This window comes from Syngnathus typhle, linkage group LG2 (assembly GCF_033458585.1).
Source record: "Syngnathus typhle isolate RoL2023-S1 ecotype Sweden linkage group LG2, RoL_Styp_1.0, whole genome shotgun sequence".
Classification (NCBI taxonomy): Eukaryota; Metazoa; Chordata; class Actinopteri; order Syngnathiformes; family Syngnathidae; genus Syngnathus; species Syngnathus typhle.
In genome coordinates, this window is record NC_083739.1 from 10,399,329 (window position 1) to 10,421,020 (window position 21,692).

Below are 21,692 nucleotides of genomic sequence, written 5' to 3' on the forward strand. Positions count from 1 at the left end.
AGCAGGGAGTGTGAAGGGCTGTATGAGTGACAATAAGGGTGAAAACAGGTTCCCATAAAGATTAACGTAGTACTTAAAATAGGAGGGGAACATTAAGCAGAGCCCTTTATCAGGCCAGCCACTGCGCTGGTTAACTTATTAATGTCCAGAAGTAGAGAATTGTTTTCAGCATTTTACTCTGCCACATTACATTTGAAATAAATACGTGATTACAATGGACTAAGATTTGTTAAAAGAACTTTCACAAAGGTATGTCACAAACTTTCGGAATAGAGCAGGTAGGCCTTTTCATTGTACATTTGGTTTTCTTGCCATTTACTGTAGGATAGGGTGCTGCTGATGGCATCCTGGTGCCCGAATAAGAAAGTAGTTACTTTGCGGCCTACCAAAAAGCTGCCTGGAGTTTTTTCGCTGCTGATCTGGACATGAAGTAGATGGATATGGATTTGATGGTGGAGCTGTCTGTCCATCACCGCGCCTGTTATTTATTCCTCTTGTGTCTCATTGCTCCGAACACTGTATCAATCTTTACTTCCTCCATTTTCTCCATTACGTTTCCTGTACAAGTCCAGCAAAATATTTCCTGTTAAAACTTTGAATTTCTCTGCAAATCCCTCTTCTGTTTTTTCATGGCAATTGTCAAAGAGAATTAATAATTTGCTCATTGGTGGTCAGGCTGTATTTTTTTGACAAAGTTTTTTTTCACTATGACACTCCATAGTCTACTCAGTTTTGATGATGTTAAGCATACCTGTGCAAACTTGGGAAACATAACGTAATTACTAAAAACACCACAATGAGCGTGCATTATAAAACGGTTCATAAACAACTCTTCCTCTCCCTGTACAGTATTCCACATAAAATAAATTGATCTACGTAATAAAACATCTATTTTAATGAATTAAATAGTAGAAAATAATGATCAAATCTGTCCAAGAAACAGTGTTTATTGTAGTCTATGTAGAAATGATGCAATGTGCATCCAAACGTAGACAAATGTGAGTTACATACTTTGGTACATTTAGATTTTTAGTGGATGAAACTGCAAGTTCGACTCTTATGAGTTGTTGCTTTTTTTTTTTAATACAGTATTGCATTTTAATTCTGGTTAATTCATAACATTGAACATTTACAAGTTGCCATTTCTACACTGAATATTGCACAATTAAAACACATTTATGAGTTGTTACCGATCAGTCGTGATGTTTGTATGATGTACAAAATTGTTACAAAAGGCATATGTGATTTACAAACAATTGCAATTCTACTATACAACTGGCTAAAGTCAATGTTAAAAACGAAGCATAATCAAAAATGTCTGCTGTTGAAATGAGCTGTTGGAGGGGGGGGGGGGGTGTTGGGCTAAAGCACAGCTCTATTTGCAGGATTACTTTACGGCATAGGTGTCAAAATCAAGGCCCTGGGCCAGATACGGCCCGCCACATCATTTTATGTGGCCCCCAAAGACAAATTGTGCATTGACATCATTTGTCAATACTAAAACTACAAATTGTCTTCACTTTTAAAGAAATAGATATTGCTAAAAATGTTTGTTACTATTCATCTTTTAAAAATATTTGAACAGTTTTAGTCTCTTAGTTTCAAACCGTGTAGTTTATTGTGTAGCCAATTCTGTATATAATAAAAAGGCGTTGATGGTCATAATGGCCCTCCGAAGAAAACTGACTACGACAAAAATGAGTTTGACACTCCTGCTTTACGGATTATGCATGAACCAAGCTGTCATTTTTTAGATTCCTACCGGTTCTATGGACCAAGGTTCATTAACATTGATAAATTTGACAATTTATATAGTAAAATATTTCCTGTTGAAACATGTTGCATGTTCTACAGCAACACACTGCACCAGTCAAAACAAACACTATAATAACGGTGAAACAACAATAAAGTGCAAGAGGTTTTAAAAAAAAAAAAAGAAAAGAGAAAGATGCACTGGGACTGACCTTTGCAGCCACAAAAGCAATATACATATAATCTAAAATGCCTTTTTCATCATTGTGATTTTGATCATATTTGTTCTTTTTTTATATTAACACGGAGCTTCATATGAATGCACCTAGACTTGGCCAAGGCTTTCAACCAAAGCAGAGTAAAATGTCTAGTATATGTTTAAATGGATAAGATATACTCTAAAAGATGTGAGCTCATCTATGAACGATATATTCTCATTCAGATTCAGATGAATGCGACAAATTAGCTCAGTAACAAAGCGGCCGCCGTCACCGAGGATCTTCTCACATCGCCTACCTTTTTTTAACAACACATTAAGTCTGCTGAATTTAAGAGACGTTTCATTCCTGCTTCCTTGCCCGACACACAAATTCCTCATCTCTCCGGAATCAACAAGAAGAAAGGTAGTAAACATTGAACATGTTCTATGTGGAAAATACTGGACTGCCTACGATCAGTGCCAACTACAGCAACGACAGCTGAAACATTAACAATATTGATATGGTAAAAAATAGAGAGCCAAAATCACATCAATATAGAATTCTCCTCATAGATATGGAACCACAGGGTCTCTAAGGTGGTCAACGCAAACCTACCGACGTTAGCGAATACGATAAGAACAGGAAAAGCACATGAATCTTATTCCTCTCACAGAGAGCGCTCACATGGTTGTTTCTACAATGGTGTGGGTGGGCTTGATGGAGCCGCCGTTCCCATTGGGGTCCAGGGGCTGAGTCAGCTCGCTGTTTTTCGGCACCGTGTACTCTTTGGGCCGTGAGCTCACGCCTGACTTTGCCGGGGCCGCCACCGCTTTGATCCGCTGCGGGAAAGAGGCCATCAAATAAATAACATTGAGCCAGCAATCACTGTCTTCAATAGAGTCATCAAATGCAATTTACAGAAAAAATATTTTGGGGACACTTGGAGAGCTAATTAGTTTTTGAGGTGGTATTAGGTGTCAAATGTTTGCGAACCACTGATTTATTTATCACGCAAAATCTAGGTGAAGGCCGGAGATAGTGACAGAAGCATCACACCATTGTTTATAACTTCCTGGAAGGAGAGGTATTCTTTTCATGTAACTTATTTCTACACCTGAATAACACAAATATGTTATTCCTGCTGCACAGCAAATAATGCAATAGATTTCTTTGTCTTGAATCATTTTGGATTTGACATCAGAGTTGCTTTTAGTTTTACAGCGTCAGTTGCGTTGAAAAAGCTGTGAGCCATTTCTTCACCATTTTTCTGTAACTTCATTAGCAAGGATGTAAAGATGTGGCTGTTGCTCACATCCCCACTTTGTATCCACTCACTTCAATGAGGGGTCCTTCAGATTGCAAGATCTTGATGACCATCACCATGGGGATACAGATCATGGAGGACAAGGCCAAGCACCAGCCCAGGCCGATGGCCCAGTCAGGGTATTCGTACACTTTGTTATACGTCAAAGGCTTGTACTTGACCAGCGAGAAGACAAAACAGCCCTGAGGGGCAAACACAAATCGGGTTTGATAGTTCAAAGTCTGACATTGGCCAGGTTTCATGGTAGAAAGGATATGACGACAGTGATGGTCTCACCATGCAGAGGACTGGTGTGATGATGGTCCAGCTCCATTTCATCCACGAGTTTGGTCTGTAGCCAATCATATCCTCAACTCCATCGTAAAAATTATCAACTCCTGACACATATTGATGGGAGGAAATCTTTTGTTATTGAGAAATGGCCTCCAATATCCATCAACATGGAAATTGCTTTACAAACGCTTATCTGTCTGTGTGAATGATATATCTTTTTACAATCATATTGATAGACACAAAGTATTTTCCAGGCAGAACTAGTTCACTAGGTCATCTATTCATTTCTCAACACTCTTATTAAAAACACACATACACGATTTTTGGCAGAGGAAAATACAGATTAACAATTAATCGAGCAATTAATTTGAGAAATGCATAATGCATACATTTTCCCCCCAATGGATTTCAGTGGTCGTAAATTATATACGGATTTTCACGTGCAAGGGCGCAGAGTTCATTTGTGTTTTTGCAACTCTTTGGGATCATTAATTTGCTAAACAACTCACAGAAACCAATCAAAGTCACGTCCACTTACCATAAACCCAGGCTACAGCGATGCATTCAAAAAATGCAACCCACAAAAGGCACACACCGCTGGCTGCATAGTAGTCGAAGAGTTGAAAGACGTACATGCCACCCTGGGGAAGAAGAATAGTGGCATCAATCTGAGTGTGTGCAACTGAAGAGTTGGAAGGTGACATTAAAAACAACGGGTAGGCCGGGATGTCGAATGTTAAGCACAAGAATGTCGGTGCCCGACCGGCTGAAGCAGAGTTCAACAGGTGCTGAAAGTACGTGCAAGATGACCAACTGTTCCATTCTAGGATGGGCAAGAATGCCTGGAGAGAAGATGTAGCGAGCCATATTTGGTCGCAACACGAAGGCCAGCGGAAAGTCGGTGACGTGACCGAGAGTCTCTTTTGCTTCTCCAAATAGAATCAACACAGGCTAAAAAGGAGGACTTACCTTGGTTACCATGGCGAGTCCCAGGAGATAGCTTAGGAAACACATGATGGCGATGAAGATCTCTCGCCGGTAACCCTGCCTGAGGAGGGCCGGATACAGATCCACAATGGACGTGATCTGTCCTTCCACCTCAACAAACTGCAAAAGCAAAAAGATCGGTTCATAGACATTATCCAGAGTTTACCAATTTAATATATGATCATTTTTTGGTTTTATCAAGAGTGGAGAAAAATACAAATGTTTACATAGTAAAATAAATCGTACTCTATTTTCCGCCATCTACCGTATGTCATACATTGAGCACATACCTGGCTGTCAAGACCAAGTAGCAGCAGCATGATAAAGAAGAGGATGGCCCAGAATGTTGGCAACGGCATCATAGACACTGCTTTAGGGTAAGCGATGAAAGCCAAGCCGGGACCTGGAGGGAAAACAGATTGGGGAAGGGGAGGAGAGGGGGTAAAGGACAGCGTTAACAACGCTTGGCTAATTTAAGATTGGACGACAGGCATATTGGAGTAAAAAAAAAAAAAAAAAGTATAGTAAGGCTGAACATGGTTTGTCACCCTCTCAACTATACAGGAAGTATGACCTCATCTAGCGAACAGCTCAAAGGTTTAAAAAAAAAAACGTTTGCATTGCGAGCTGAGTCATTATGAATATCTACAGACGCTTTTGTGTTCGGTAGGTGTTAACTTGCAGGAAAGCAATAAAGATAATAACATTAGTCATAATGAAAGCAACACAAACTCAGCCTCATTGAAACATACCGTTTATACATTAACCTGGGTTTTAATTAGTCATATAGTTCACCTAGTCACTCATACTGTCCATAAAACGCACCTTCACGTCAGAGCTAAGCAACACCTCCACCTTCGTTCGATCTTAAAATATAGTACTGGAATAAAAACATGACTCAAGCTTTGACTATCTTACATTTACAACTGAACAACTGTGTGTGTGATGATACCAATATCGTGGAAAGCCGCAACCCATTTTGTTCACCGATCTAGGCCATCATTCACAACAGCGCTTTCATGTCAATTCAACTACTCAGCTCCTATTCATCGTCGGAAAAAACACTGGCCATCGTATGGCATTTATCTTGAGAACTTGCACAAGACAGACAGATAATGCATACCCAACAAGCGATACAGCATAACAACCCGACAGTATGACAAATATGCACTTCAACATGAAAAGAATACACAGCTGAATACTTCCTGACTTTTTGACAGTTGCTAAAATGCGGCCAAGTGGGTTGCTCCTTCCCCATTATTAAAATAATTGAGCAAACTATTTTCTTTGGGCCGAAAGAGGAGAATTAATTGAGAATGTCGCTGCAAAAAAAAAAACCATACAATCGGCAACTCAGCTAAACACAATTAAGTAACTCACCTTCACCAACGTACAGCAAAAAAAACTCTACCCTGTATTGTGTTTGGAATCCACATATGATATACTTTACAGTATTCTCATTATGATGGCAATATTATTGTCTAATATAGGGGAGTGATTATTTCAAAAAGCTGTTGGTAATGAGCAATTGTTCCATCTAGTACATTCGGACGTAAGACTCCATCCGGTATGGGCACATACTACATATGATTTAATTTTTCAAAGTATCTGACATCATGTGCTAATGAACCTAGCTAGTTAGCAGCTATACGAGTGACTTGGTGAACTGCAGAACAAATTAAATGAAGTGGGTTGTCTGGTGTCACATGACAGAGTCCACTTGGTTTTAGGCATCATCAAACCGCTGCGCTGTCGTTCAAGAGGAAAATAAAAACAGCGTGTACGTACAGCCATCACACTCATACAGCCATGATCGTGTCATTTGAGGTCACGAGACTGCATTGGGGTTGAAGCCAAGCAAGAGTTGATTTAACTACAGCAGCGAGCATACGGAAAGGCAGGACATCTCAATCAAGGAAAAAGAAAAGAAATCCAAAACGGATGTCATCCAACTCTGGCGATTCACAGCTTGCTAACAGAACTGAGAGGAAGAGGAGGAGGAGGAAGAGGAGCATCACTGGGAGCGAGGAGCTCATGGCCAATGATTGCACGCGAGGCCCAATCTTCTTAGCTGTGTCCCTGAGCTACAACAGGACACGAGCAGCTTGAATGTGGGACACGAGGACGCAAAAGGGAAGCTGCATGGGTGCGCTTGTTGAAGTGATGTCAAGCCAATCCTCTGGCACCTGACCCAGACCGTGAAATCTGCCCTTCGCAGAGTGAAGCAGGAATCACACGTGCCTATCAGTTCTTTCGGGCTTTTTCTTTTTTTCCAAGGAGTGTGCAATTGCCGATCCGCCTGCAGTGTTTCTTAATTTTTTTTTTTTTTTTGGGCTAAATCTCCAATTGTCTTTTCTGTTTGGCAGCAGCGCCTACCATCGCTACTGCCAGCAGCGCCTCGAACCCTCGTACCTGACTCTGCCACATCGGCAATGTCCACCCCTTGTTCTTGTGCCATGAAGCCCAGGACGGAAAATATTGCGAAGCCAGACACAAAGCTGGTGCCGCTGTTGAGGACTCCCAGCAGCAAACAGTCCCTATGTCACACATATGTCATGAAGGTTGTTAATGAACACAGACGGAACCGAAGTTCCCATTCTCTTTTTACGTAGCCATCTGAGACGCATCACTACTGCCCAGCCGCCCCCCTCCCTCTCCCTGAGGAGCTGTCGCTCACCTGTAGCAGTTGTATTTGTATTTGTTGTAGCTCCCCAGCGATGTCATGGCACCCAAACAAATGGCGTAGGAGAAGAAAATCTGGGTACCCGCGTCAATCCACACCTTGGAGTTGGAACAAGAGGACTTGGTGACTAACACGTCCAAAGTATTGGAATGAATTTACCACAGATGTCTGTTACTAAACGAGAGTATTACCAAACGTAAGTCATATCTTCATTGTAAGTGTTAAGGGTTAGATTTTTTAGTTTAGCAGCCGAATTATTGACAATTGAAATTTTATTCCGCAAATATCAGACTCGGACTTCTAAAATCCATATCGGTTTGGCCCAAGCTGGCTAAGAATATATCAAATTAATTAACTCTATTGAAACAAATTGAAACGCAATTAATCTGTAACAGCAGCCCCCCAAAAAAGTGTTGTTATGCAGAAAGAAATATTCAAAAATATTGACAATTCCCTTTTGCTAATTTTGGACTCATTTTATTAATTCTTTGTGGCAGGATTTGTCCATAAACAATCCCCAACTTGTAACCTGAATATTAAATTCTGCTTGTGGATAACGCACAAAGACATTTCCAGCGTTACCTCTGGGTCCTGCAGGCGAGTCAGGTTGGGGTAAAGGTAAAACTTGATGCCCTCCGATGCCCCCGGCAGGGTCACTCCTCGTACGAGCAGCACAATCAGCATCACAAACGGGAAGGTTGCTGTTATGTACACAACCTAGATCAGACAAAGATGCCATTAGTTTTGTCTTATATCATTGCCAGGCTTGCTGCCATTTGCTTTGCTGTCCTGACCCAGTTTAGGGGAGACCAAATAAAAAAACAATAATCATCATAGACCACATCCCACTCACTTTCCCAGTGGACTTGACTCCTTTCCAGATGCAGAAGAAGCAGATAACCCACACTGCCAACAGGCAAAGGGCCAGATCCCACTTGAGGGGCCCGATTTCTTCGATCCCGGAAGAGATGCTCAGGACGTTACGTCTGCGCGGGATGGACATTGCATATTCATTGGCAGCTAATTTTTTAGGACACTGGTCAGAGGATTTTACAAATAACAGTCAATACTCACTCCCAGAATTCTGTAACAGGGGAGGTAAAATTGGTAATGTTGGCCAGCAGCCAAAGGGACTTGTTTTTTCGAACCGTGTCCTCCACACAATTTTCTGTGTTCCAGGGCTGGTTGCATTTGGCCCAGGGGAGCTCAGGCTGAAAGCACTGAAATAGGTAGTACAGACCCCAGGCCAAGATCACTATGTAGTAGATATTCAGTAGGGAGACGATCACGATTGAGGCATAGCCAATACCTGCAGACAAGGAAGAGGAAATTAAATGGGCCGTTAGTGCTTGCCACTTAAGTGCACCACTTTATACATTGATCAAATAATCCACCAATATGAATGCAGAAGGCCAGAAGCTACAGAAAAAAAAATAGAAGCCAAAGTCACCATAAGCTAATGTAATAGAGCACCTATGGAAAGTTGTCACGGTCACCAAATTTGAATGTAGGTGCTAAGACACTTGACACGGCTATGAAGATGCCAAATCCAAAATCAAGCGCGTGATGCTATCATTTGGACCATAAGCTCCGAGCAATGTTTCCACAACATCGCAGGGAACCGTGCAATGAAGAATGGCGGAAGCTCTCAAGGTGAACCTGATAAAATGTCGATGTGCTGTGACTTCTGACATTACCGTTACGAGTCAAGTTGTCTTGCCAGATAGTGACTCGTTTTAGCTCCGCCGTCCTCCTCCAAAAGCCGCTGGGGAAATATTTGGCTCTTAAGTTGCCAAATTCTTCCACTGCGGCTAACTTTGTCAGCGGCAACCATAAAACCAAACAGCTGCCGAGTGATAATTTGCTGTGGATTTGACACTATGCAGCTCCACACCTTTCACACACTTTTTTTTCTTTTTAATTGATTTGAGCCATTGTAAAAGCGGCTCTTCCATATTTGATGTCATGTGCGGCATGTAAGCATGTTTATATTCAACGTGAAGCTTTTAAGGATTATATACTCATGCAGCGTCCGCTTGTGTATAAGGTCATCCGCTCCAGGCACAGAATGTTCATGGAACACCATCTGTTCATTAATTCTCTCTCCACACTTTTTAACACATCTGCACAGAGCTTCATTTTTACAGACCTATTGTTTATTTCAGTTCTCAAAACTTCACAGTAGCACGAGGACGAGCTTATTACCGTAATTCCCAGACTATAAACTGCTACTTTTTGCACAACCTTTGACCTCTGCAATTTATCTATGAATTTTTTATATTGTAAGAGGATTTGTTTTAGTAATACAGGTAATGGAAATGAGCACATTTCATTTAAAACACCTGCGGTTTATAGTCTGGAGCGGTTTATACGGGATTTTCCACTCATTTTAGCTTGTGCAGTTTATAGTCCGGATATAACGGTAATTTGGTAGAGCATGAAGACCGATTTCTGAACTAACCCAAAATCAAGATGACAAACAGTAACTCAATGTCTTCAACTATTCATTTATGCATAATACAAATTTGTAAATAAAAACAAATCCTTGCGTACTGGTCATGTGAATAAGTTTCTTTTTCATTTCAGTTGCTGCATGACGGTTTCCCTTATCATCTTATCACCGACATGTGGGGCAAAGGGTACATGCGCAAACAAAACATAAAATTGGAACAGACACAGCACATCTCATTTTGTTAAGGTTTTGATGCCCTTAAATCAACGTCTGCACAAGATTAGCGTTGAAATTTCAGGACAAATTGTCCATTGTTCTACCAGTGAGCTATTCATGTTCCAAGGGTCCACAGCACAACTAGATACCGAAAAAGACGTCCGTGTAAACAAAGCGCTGTTGTTGAGCAACTCATTACAACTACCGATAGCCATTCTCATAAATGAGGTCAACGAGGGGGAAGCATCTCTCTGATTTTGTTCTATTCTTGGATGACTTTGCTGTGAACCTCAACAAAGAATTGCTTGCCCTACAGTATTTTTATACAAATCACTTTGACACCTCATCATGCCAAATGCAAACCCATGTGCATGTGACAGGGGCGATAAAAAGCTCTCGAGGTGGGGACTGATGACGTGTGCTTGGCCACTTTGTGGATACGTGCAGGCTTTTGTACCCAATGGCGAGACGGCCACTATGCCTCAGAGAAAGGGTGGGCGCAGTGCCTACACTCTACGTGTTCTGTATCACAGGCCCACAACAAAACCTGACCAAAACAGTGTGCCTTCGTCTTTAGAAATATCTTCAATGTGAAAACAAACAGGGTCGTGGCAACACATCATGCAGTGCTCATTGCTAGGCAACTTCTCTTTTTTTTTGTCTTGTCTGTTTCTATGACAACCAAGAACCCATCACACGCACACACACACAAGCTGCAATGCATCATCTGTGCTCACTGGATAATTCATCTTCAATGCTGAAGAATTATTGTCTATTAATGATCATCTCTTGATTTTGGGGGGATTTGAGGAAAGGTGTCACCCATCTGCAGAGACTCAACTTTAGTAGTCCAGAGAGGCATCTCATGATTTCATGGTACAATGAAAAAATGAAATCCACCCCACCCCCAATATTAGGAGCTCCTAATACAGCAGTGAATCTCTAACAGCAATGATCATCAACTGGTGGGCCCTGGGCTGGATCTGGCCCGCCAAATTGGTCAATCTGGCCCACAACGGGATTCCATAATTATGAGGATCAAAGAATCCGCAGCAATGAGTTTTTTTCTGTCCCCGACTGCAGTTTAGCACCAGTTTGAGAAGCTACACTGCTTGAGTCTTCTCTGCTGGGTTTGCCTAGAGATGTCCCTGTCCCGAGAAATTTGCCACGGATAGCATAAAATGTACTATGCGTTGCGGTAATCTGACAGCCAGAAAAGTTCTCAAACTGAATTTTGGGAAACTCAAACTTGGAGAACTGCGCGGATCTCTAACAGCACCCGGATGTGCTCCAGCACAGTGGCTGAGAATTACTGATGGGTCAGTGACATCAAACATCTGATCAGCAGTGAGGCAGAAAAGTATTTGGACTGACCCGTGAAGATGGGGCAGAGTTTGGCCCAGCAGGTGATGCCTCCTTCAGAGGTGTACTGGCCCAGTGCCACTTCCAGGAAGAAGACTGGCAGCCCTCCCCCAAACAGGAAGATGAAGTAAGGGATGAGGAATGCACCTGGGTGAGAAAGACACCGGACAAAAGCTGATCAGTTAACTTCTCAGCGCTTCAACCACTTTGGCTTTTGTACATCTCCTACTTACCTCCACCATTCTTATAACAAAGATAAGGAAAACGCCAGACATTTCCTAATCCGACGAAGCCTCCGGCTACGGACAAAACAAAGTCGAGCTTGCTGGCCCACTTCTCCCTCTGCGGAGCCTTGCCTTCGGCCTCATCTTCGGGCCGCGTGCCTGGGCTCTTCCCCGGTGAGGGTTTCAACGTGTCCTTGTGGAAATCCTTCAGGCATTGAAGCTTCTCTTTCTGGGCCATGCTGCGGGCGACGTAACAGAGGGCGCGTGCTTAGTAAGTAAATGGACGAAGGCAGGGGTGAGCGGGACGAAGCGTCGGGCATTAGGGAGATAATATCGTCTCCTGATTGCGTTGCAGAGTGCTGCGTAATCACTGAGTACGTGAGATTCCCTGGCATGGCGCTAATCTTGCTAATCTGAGCATCTGATGCACCGAGGTCATTCGAGACGTGAGAAATGTTTGGGTGGCAGAGTTAAATCGAAGCAAGCCTCGTCAAATTAAATAAATTGGAAAGGTAGAATCGTGACGCCATCCTGCGTTTTTAATAATAATCAAATTCAAACCGACATTGGAACGTAGTAGAATGCGGTTTTCAAATTGGAGAAGATGCAGTTTTGAGGGGGGAAAAAAGTTTTGTATCAATAGGCTTATTTTTTTATGTGTTTATATTTTTGCTTATAATATACTGATTGGATAAAATCATAATATTTCTGACGAGATTATTTTTCTAAATCAATCCAACTCGAGTCGCCATCAACTAGTAAAAAGGTTAATTAATCGGGTTTCCATGGTTGAATAGCAAGGGAATTAAATTAACATAATATGCACTTCCAGTAAGAGTTGACATTTATCTTGTGCCACAGCACTCATAGGTCCAAATTTAGAGAGGAAGATAACGCCGAGCCTGCTTACACACAAGCTTACACCAAGGCCAATCATTATAATGTAACTTTCTAGGAAAGATAAAATGTCTTCATTGACATGGCACAGAATTCCATTTCCTGACCAGCAAGAGCTCACATTGCCGATGGGTCAAAACATATTGTGAAATATGAAATAAAAGCAAGGCGATCATAAATAACATTTTACAACCCTTCGTCAAACTTTCAACATTCCAACTGGGATCGACAAGTTCTTTCACCTCAACAGACCTTGGTCCAAGTGTAAGCAATGTGTCATTATTTTCTGGCATTTTTTTCACCTCCTTGTTATGCATGACAAGTCAAACTGAGTGGCTTTTCATTCTGCAGCCTCATTACATAACTGGATCGCACCCACACCATTTCTCATCCTCTCGCTGCCTTTCCTCTCTTTTGCTCCTGTAATGCTCCTGCACCTGCTCGCCTGACTTCTGGTACCGCTGACACTCGCTGTGTTGTTCAATCAAACTGTCTTTGGGATTTTAATACGATTTATTTGCATCAATAAATATTAAAATCTGTCAAATTGAGTCTTCTGAAGTAGTTTTGCAATTTTGTAGAAGCCACCATTTCTATCTGCCGGATTGTGAAAGTAGTTCAAGAACACAGTAGATGCCTGAATTAAATTATCCACATAACCTTTCAACAAATAAGATTTGATTGTTGTGATTAAAATAGTTTTAAAAAACAATGACAAGTACACCCCCCTAAACACAACACACTCTATTGAAGACACTCAAATAAAACTTACATTTCCTTCATGGCTGCAACAATATCAAAGTTTGTCGTCGTCAGCTGTCACCATTCCTCTGTACTAAGTGTATTTATGCCAGCTCGGGTCACTAGAAGTGGAGCTGACAGCAGGGCCCGCCCCTCGGCTAAAGACAATTAAATCCAAAGCAGGGATTGGACCGAGCCTTGCTTTGACAGACAACTCAGGTACAAACATAGGAGACTGTAAATTTCCACTTCTCCCTACCCTACCCCACCCCCCAACACACACACACAGATACACAGATACACAGATACACAGATACACAGATACACACACACACACACACACACACACACACACACACACACACACACACACACACACATCTAATTCAAGTTAGAGATGCAGAAGATAAAAGTGGGGTGAGGGAAAACAAAGTTTGGCTTGAACTAATACTTTTGGACAGGGGTCGCCCCACTAGGCCTTGGACAGATACCGAGCCGCGGGCCATTTGATAGCTGGCTGCACAGAAAGACTGCAAAAAAATAGGTGCATCCATCTGTGGCTCGCTTATGTCAAGGCGAATCTTCAAATGAGCAATAAAACAAAGCTTCCGTCAAGATGTGTCTTTATGCGAAACCTATTCCTGGTACACTTAAAAGGTTGACAACGCTACTGATTTAAGCAATTGTACATTGAATCCATTTAGCCCATGAAGGCACGTTGGCGCACTGATTAGCATGCATGCCTCACAGTGTGGGTTGTGGGTTCAATTCCGACTCTGGCCTTTCTGTGTGGAGTTTGCATGTTCTCCCCGGGCCTGCGTGGGTTTCCTTCCACATTATAAATACATGCATAGCAGGCCCAATGAGCACTCCAAATTGGCCATAGTTGTGAGTTGTTTATTTCTGTGTGCCCTGGCAACCAGTTCAAGGTGCCCCCACCTACTGCCCGATGACGGCTGGGATAGGCTCGTGAGGAAAATTCAGAATGTGGATGGTTGGACGCATGGAATGGACTCCACTTTTTTTTAAAGCAATTCCAATTTATCTTAATAATAAAACATACACATTACATTGTGTGATTTAATTTACTGTTTACCATTGTGACACGTAAATCAAAAACTAAACGAAACATTTTTCTTTTCACCAATATTTGTGTGAAAGGTGACCGAACCGTTTGCAAACATGCTCTGCAGTGAAGTTAAACTTTGCTGTGGAGTTGCCCTCGTATCTCTTATGTGAATTCCTAGATAACGGGGCCAGGCAGAGGAAATAAATAAAATCAATCAAAGTGTGACCACAGGGGGCAGTCTTCACCCTGTCGATTCCTTCAAGCAAGCCGTTAGCAGCTATAAAAAATCAAAGTGGTCAATGTAAATGTTTCTGATACAGATGGAGATTTTTCCATAATTTATTCAAATATTAGTTGCCAGGATAATTCCTGGGGGCAGAGAAGCGACTAATTTGTCACTGGCCTGGCAACCTAACATCTATCATCGGTTTTCTGGAAGGCATTTTCACTTAGGTATGTCTAAAAAAAATATTGGGTGGGTCTTTATAAAAGAAATATACATATATTTCATCATCCATATTCTGTGCCGTTTGCTACTCTGTAAACGGTCCGCTCTCCGTTAAGATTAATTCCGTTTTTAATGAGATTTGGCTGCATGCGTGCACCCGAGGGAACATGATGATGACACAGGTAGGACATTTGTGGTCATCTGCTCTGTTGAGTTTTGTTCAAGATGTCGTTGAGCAAAGATAACAAAGATGTGGAGTTGGTTCTTTACTTGCAAGATCTTGGGTTGTTTTACGGCAGTCATTCCACAACAAGCAGATGAAACAAGGTCAGACTCCAGATCAGAAGCTTTTATAGTGTCCGCAAGGAGGAATACGGAAGGGAAGAAAAGGGAAGGGAAAAGAAGGAAAAACACATCCTCATAAGAATGTCTTGTTATCTACTGAATGTTTTGTATCAATGTGTCATGACGTCAATGAGCTCTGCCTTATGTGTAACGGAAAAGCTGTGCAATAATATTTCATACCAACACAATTCCAGTAGAGTGTTTGTTTAGTCACTTAAGTCTTAAATTAAATCTTTTTAATCAATGCATGGCTTTTAGTTTGAGTTTGTCAGTGGCCTGGCCACACCTTGCAAAACAAGTTTTCGTCAGTGACGGACTACCGGACCTTTGTGTCAGTCTGGCGGAACACTGCCTGTGGCAACTTGTGGAGTATGCTACTCTTGGTGCACTCAAAGTCCTACCAGCACAATGTCCTTGAATTTTCCATTCCACACTCACGGATCACAAAGATAATCAAAAGCATGCTTTCGTCACTCTTTGACATTCAATGTTGCTCTGGTATGCAAAGCGTTTTGAATCCTTGTCCTCCATAATGCCACAACACGTGCTTTATCATCTGTGCTCTGTAAACACGTCCAGTACGAGCCAATAACATATCCAAAAAGGAAACACGGATGTAATTTCTCCCAGTCTGTTTAGACGCCACTCGGAGTGAGTCCACAATGGCCGGCGTGTGACCATCAATTATTAACTAATAGTGTCTTGGACAGGATTTGCACAGTTTAACAGGGGAACAAGAACCGGTGGATGACAAGTACTATCCCACTCTCACACACACACTCTCTCTCTCACACACGCTCGACTTCTCTAAGCTCTGCATGACAACATAATCCATCGCATTTTGTCCAATGTCATGCTCTATGGACTACATTTGTTATATAATATTTTAAACAGTCACTATTATGCAGATAGAGGATGAGCTTCACAGTTGTGTATAATTCTTTAAAAGAAAAAAAAAAGACTAGAATAAGAATGGGAGTTAAAAGCCTACAATAGTGCTTTAAGCGCTTTGATGGAGATTTGCCATTGGAAGGGTAAACAAAAGTAAAACTGCAGTCGCCCAAAAATGATCAGACCACCTAGTTTGTCTTTGGGGGTTAACTATAGCTGGCTGTATGATTACAGGTGCACTAAAATTTGACAGAAAACATGGAATGCCTTAAAAAAATTGTTTTAACTAAACAATTGAAAAAAAAAAAATCTCTTTAATTAACTATACGTATTGTTATCACTCATCAAGCGTGGTGTCATATTTATCAACTGCTCTATGCATAGATCACACACAAACACACACTTATTTAAATACATGACATGCATCAAATAATTACCTTGTGTGACTGTGCCAAATGATATGAATTTGAATTGCAAGTTGGATGAAGGAGTTAAAAATAAACACTCAAAAGCTCACAATATGGGATAACTCAGGTTATATCATGACAAGGTTTTGTAGTTAGCAAAAGAGTAACTGGGCATTTCAAATAATCATAGTCTAGGTAGGGTTCGAGGAATTAAGGCAGTCAGTCATTGATTTGGTTGACGAATTAATCTTTTATCCTTTATAAAAAAAAAAAAAAAAAAAAAAAAAAAGTAGCAGTGAGGAGATGCTTGTCTAACGTTGTGCTCTCATCTTCACGTGGAAATGAACGAGGATCAATGAGCAAAGCTTTCTTGTTTGAACAGCATCATACAAATAAAACATGACGTCTTATCGTCAAAGACTGGCAACGTGGATTTGCATCACATCAAAAATCACAATTCATTCCTCGTCCCGTTAAATGTCATGATGCGCTCGTCGTAATGCCATTTTGTGGCTTCACGTGGAAATACCCAAGAAAGGATTTACCTGTGCGCGGGGCGGCTTGCTCCTCGTCAAGTTGACCTCGTTCAACGTTGATTGAAACAATTAAAGCAATTTTCCCGCGTGACCATGACGCTCGTTGGAGCCGCTTGCCTTAATATCAGTTTGAGTGGAAAATCACCAGCTTCTCCATACAACAACCTCTTAAAGCGACAGTCTCCGCGAGCGCACCTGACTCACCGAGTCCCCCCCCCCCCCAAAATCATCATCGTATATTTGCCCTTGATGGAAAATTTGTGTTGACGAGCAACGTGGAGCGCACGCTTTGCTTATGTACGTCATCCCACGTTTGATGCGAACTGATTAAAAACAATGGCAGCAGTCAAAAGAATATGGTATCAAATGTTATTCATCATCATCGTCTTCATCATCATCATCATCCGTTGGAAATTTATAGTCGTAAAAATATTTTACATTCCATCATAAAATGGATTGTATTTTCAAAAACAGTATTCTATTTAAATATCGATTTTAGTTGGCAGTTGTATTAGTTTTGATGATTTAATAATTTATTCGTGGCGCATGTGAGAAAATAGCAAAAAATCTGTGTGGCTCCATGAAGTGTGGTGTGTACCACTAGTGGAACACAGGCTCCCATGCACAATATAATAATAACCTTGATGGGTTAAGAGTTATTGTAAACTAGATACAATGTCTGGTAGACACATACCCCTGATGGAAGCGGCCTACCTCCAGCACCAGGTATGTGGAGGTGTGTTTTGGTGGATGGTGTTTCTGCAGGACTTTTTGGTGGTCTCTATTTCCTAGCCACTGCTGGGTGCATACTTTCTCTGTGCATTTAATCTGAATAATGCCAACTGTCACCTCATTGATGCGTTTCTTTTGCTACGTACCCCCGCTCACCGAGTTTCCTGACCTCACTTCACCAAGTCCACCTTCTCGGCAGCTGTAGAGGTGACCAAGGGTGATGGTGATTGGGGCTCCTGTGGCAATTTTCGTCACCTGAACCGGCATCTCATCCTGCACATGCAGGACTTCTCCACGCACCTGGTATGGCCACCATCTTTTTTTCGGAGGCAGACCTGGTGCAGACCTGGACATCTTCAGGATGTACCGAAAACAGCAGTCGTCACACCCTTTGGCTTTTTCGAGTTTCTGAGGGTGATTTTCAGCCTCAAGGGGGCAGCGCAGACATTTCAGCGCCTGTTCTTTTTGGACGACATCCTGATGGCCAGTGCATATTCAATGGCCACCTGACACACCTCCGGCTGTAGTTCGAGCAACTCACCCAAGTGCCAATTTAGTTTCTCAGCAATTAACTTTCTTGGCCACTATGTCACGCAACAGGGAGCCACCCCCCTTCTGGCCAGGGCGGACACCGTTGCCAGTTTTCCACCCTCCACCACTGTAAAGTCCCTGCAGGAGTTCTTGGACATGGTGAACTTTTACAACCGGTGCATTCCCAAGGGAGCTCACATCATGCTGCCCTTGTATGAGACCATGTAGGGGAAAGGGCCCAAGGAGGAAGTCTTTGCCAAGATTGCTTTTGTCAGCAGGGAACTCCGTGACAGCAAAGAGGAACTATAGCACCTTGACAGAATGCTCCTTGGACTTTTCCTCATCACCGACACTTCCAGTTTCTCATGAAGGGCCGGTAGTTCACTGCCTTTGTGGCCAAGACCTCGGAGCCATGTTCTGGTTGTTGTAGCAATGTCAGCTTGCTGCCATATTGGAATTCACTACAGCCAGCCAGCCAGCACGTGGTTGGCAAGGACAATTACGCTCCTGACTGCCTCTCCTGCTCAGTAGTGGGGGCCGTTAACCCGGGGCTTGATTACACTACCATGGCTGCCGACACTCTTGTGCTAGAGAGATATTTTGACCGAACGTGGACTTGGTAGGACCCCTGCCTCCATACCACCTACTCACTATGGTTGATAGAACCACCCCAAGTGGCCAGAAGTTGTTCCCCTGTCATGGACTACCTCAGGAGTGGTGGTGCGGGCATTCATCGCATCCTGGGTTAAACTTACCAACAGCCAAGTCATCATCTCCAATAGCAACCTCTACCACCCACTGCAGCCTCCCTACAAGGGGGCCCTTGTGGCTGGTGGAGGGAGGGGCTAAAGGTTTTGTGGTGGACATTGGAGGTCAAGCAGAGCAGATCACAATAGAAGAGATATAACTTGCCTTTGTCTTCTCATTTCATGATTTGTCATGGCCCCACGAATGGATCATGGCAACATGCAATAAAAATAGCGTCAATTAAATACTAAATGTACACTTAGCATTCTGAAATGTTTAAATCGTAACTTTTGCGCGAACACAATGCATTAGACTGTGCATCGAAATTATCTTTGTTTAAAGAACACCAATTCTTGCTCATGCAAGCAAACAAAAGGATGTAAATGAGTGAACAAATCACACGGCAGTGCACATTGCTCACTGTGTGTGCTAATCGCAGAGTCATCCATGTGAAATAGATGGTGACACTCGTGTGTGTGCGTGTGTGTATATGTGTGCTGCAGTTACAGTAATCAGCCTTTGGAGATCTTGGAAGTACTACACACCCAAATGACATACAATATAGTCATAGGTTATACTAAAAATAAAATCAATCTGGTCAACTTAAATGCTGGAAGGGGCCACATTTTTTAATCAGTTCTATCTTTGGACCAAGCACTTCCCAACCAGATGTATGACAAAACCCCTATTTTAAATATAGACAACCTATGTGCATAGGTGCAAAATGCGTGCTCTTAAAATGTCATTTTGGGAAATATATCTTTCAATGCACGTATGAAAGTCCCACTATCCTTTAAAACGCACCATTGCTGGAGATAGAAAATGACTTGAGTGCTCTGACAGTATTTTACGCTGCCTGGCAACATCTAGCAGCAGTTGTACTAGCAGCTAGCATGGCTAACATTAATTTAAACAACATTTGTGAGCATTTGATATTACCTCTGCTGTCTGCACACCAGAACCTCCATTGAATCTTCCTGTTCTACTATTAAAATTGAAAACTCTAGAAAGAGAATATTCTCACATTTTGTAATCGAATTACAGAAAAATCCCGTGTATGACACACTCGTGCACAATATCGACCTTCAAGAGTAAATTTTTAACAGTCTCACCATTCAACATATTCAAATTTTATTACTGTTTAACCTTTCAGTGAAGATAGGTTGGATGATCTACAAATCTAACACGCAGAAATGATTTAGCAAATGTTTGTGACAACATTTGACATTTCCTGATGGATCGTGCATGACTTGCGCAATTCCAAAGTCACCTTGGAAGGCCCCATCTTTGATTAACTGCTGAAGCAAATAAAAGGAAAACAGCATTTCAAAGTATTCACTTCCTTCAGCGTGCCACAATGCCAGCAAGAAAGTCTTTGCAAAAGCTTTCTGGTACCCAAAGGCAGGGAAACGGCAAAAAAATGCAAGTGTGGACTCTCACCATTTGGCGACAAAAACAAACCTTGAATATAAAGTAGATGGAGCCCCAAGGAGAGAGAGAGAAAAAAAAAAACTCAAGTCAAGCCTCCAAGTGGAGTTGTATGCTGAGATTTCTTTTTCCTTTCTTTCTTTCTTTCTTTCTTTCTTTCTTTCTTTCTTTCTTTCTTTCTTTCTTTCTTTCTTTCTTTCTTTCTTTCTTTCTTTCTTTCTTTCTTTCTTTCTTTCTTTCTTTCTTTCTTTCTTTCTTTCTTTCTTTCTTTCTTTCTTTCTTTCTTTCTTTCTTTCTTTCTTTCTTTCTTTCTTTCTTTCTTTCTTTCTTTCTTTCTTTCTTTCTTTCTTTCTTTCTTTCTTTCTTTCACCACCTATCTCTGACAATAATTTGTGTTTAATGAAAGGCGCTCAGTACATTTATTCTTGTGCCCTTTTCCTCTTGAGAAGTTGTCTTGTCCTGTCCTGTCCTGTCCTGTCCTGTCCTGTCCTGTCCGGTGTTCAAGTTCTGTCTCGAGCCACAGCGGTCACGTTGTGGCAGTGTAATCCCTGCTCACGTGCACGCACTGATTGTTTGTGCCAGGTTCTCTGCTACTGATAACATTCACCTCAGGAATCGCTTTATCTCACTCAAAACACACAAACAATGATGGACAAATGAAGATGCGTGTTGGGAGATGTTTCCTGAAAGCAAAAAAAATAAAAAATTCAAGCCGTTCTCTCAACTTCTAGATGTTGTTTGTGCCAACACACTGACGAGAAGATGTATTTTTACTTTATCACAGTATCTTGCCACAATTGAGTCTTACATAATCTTTAGAAATGTTTTCAGTAATTATCTTCAGGTCGTTTTTTTTATCTTGAGTATCAAATAAAAGAATTTAATTTGCAACAGAACAGGATGATTAAATGGCGGTTCTGGTGTGTGGGACTAACATCCAATCCTTGCAAATCGTGTTTAAAGATCAATTTTATTACTGATTAAGCATGTGGAGACGAATATGTGAGATGATCTACTCGTGGAAACATTTATATGAACCAAGTGGAAATGATTCAGTCGAAAAGTTTGCCATAACATTTTTAATATGTAAATCATTTGTTTTTCGACAAACGTGTGCAAACAGTCAACATTGACCCAGAACGTACTATGTTTGCATGGAAAATGAACATGTTCAGTAAGATTTAACCAACCGGAAGGGTAATGTTGCGTAGCGTGTGTAATGTGGAGAGCCTGGCGTCAAAGCTAACTAATATGGCCACTGTCTGTGTTCGTCCTGGCAGCTAATACGTCTGTAAGACTTAATCCCATATTACTGTGGCTATGTTCAGTGTAAGCATCGGCCTGTCACACACTTCCAGAAGCTGCTTCCATGTAGACTGGGAAGATAAACGGAATTCCTGCTTGATAAGCTTGGCTTTGACACCAGAACTGTTGTTGTTGATGAATA

At 41.7% G+C, this 21,692-nt stretch overlaps 1 protein-coding gene across 3 annotated transcripts; it reads right to left on the reverse strand.

The window, feature by feature from the left end:
* Positions 1–209: 209 nt before the first annotated feature.
* Positions 210–16,976, reverse strand: LOC133150498 (sodium- and chloride-dependent taurine transporter-like). Of its 3 annotated transcripts, none has more exons than XM_061273061.1 (15): positions 16,817–16,976; positions 11,483–11,712; positions 11,262–11,396; positions 8,294–8,528; positions 8,073–8,205; positions 7,802–7,936; positions 7,214–7,317; positions 6,949–7,073; positions 4,827–4,939; positions 4,519–4,656; positions 4,088–4,190; positions 3,553–3,653; positions 3,288–3,458; positions 2,637–2,791; positions 210–558 (listed from the first exon to the last, which is right to left on the reverse strand). In XM_061273061.1, exons 2-15 carry the CDS (start codon positions 11,709–11,711, stop codon positions 522–524), a joined length of 1,914 nt encoding a protein of 637 aa, XP_061129045.1. In that variant the 5' UTR covers position 11,712; positions 16,817–16,976; the 3' UTR covers positions 210–521. The 3 variants fall into 3 exon arrangements, with proteins under 3 accessions (XP_061129045.1, XP_061129044.1, XP_061129046.1); XM_061273060.1 differs by lacking the exon at positions 16,817–16,976 and adding an exon at positions 13,143–13,304 and having other exon boundaries at positions 212–558; XM_061273062.1 differs by lacking the exons at positions 210–558; positions 16,817–16,976 and adding an exon at positions 13,143–13,304 and having other exon boundaries at positions 932–2,791.
* Between the last annotated feature and the right edge of the window lie 4,716 nt (positions 16,977–21,692).

Excerpts from the sequence above, each read along its gene's own strand:
- LOC133150498 (XM_061273060.1), bottom strand. Across the intron at positions 11,397-11,482 it reads TTGTTATAAGAATGGTGGAG|GTGCATTCCTCATCCCTTAC; the intron begins GTAAGTAGGAGA and ends TTTCTCACCCAG. Across the intron at positions 3,654-4,087 it reads CGCTGTAGCCTGGGTTTATG|GAGTTGATAATTTTTACGAT; the intron begins GTAAGTGGACGT and ends AATATGTGTCAG.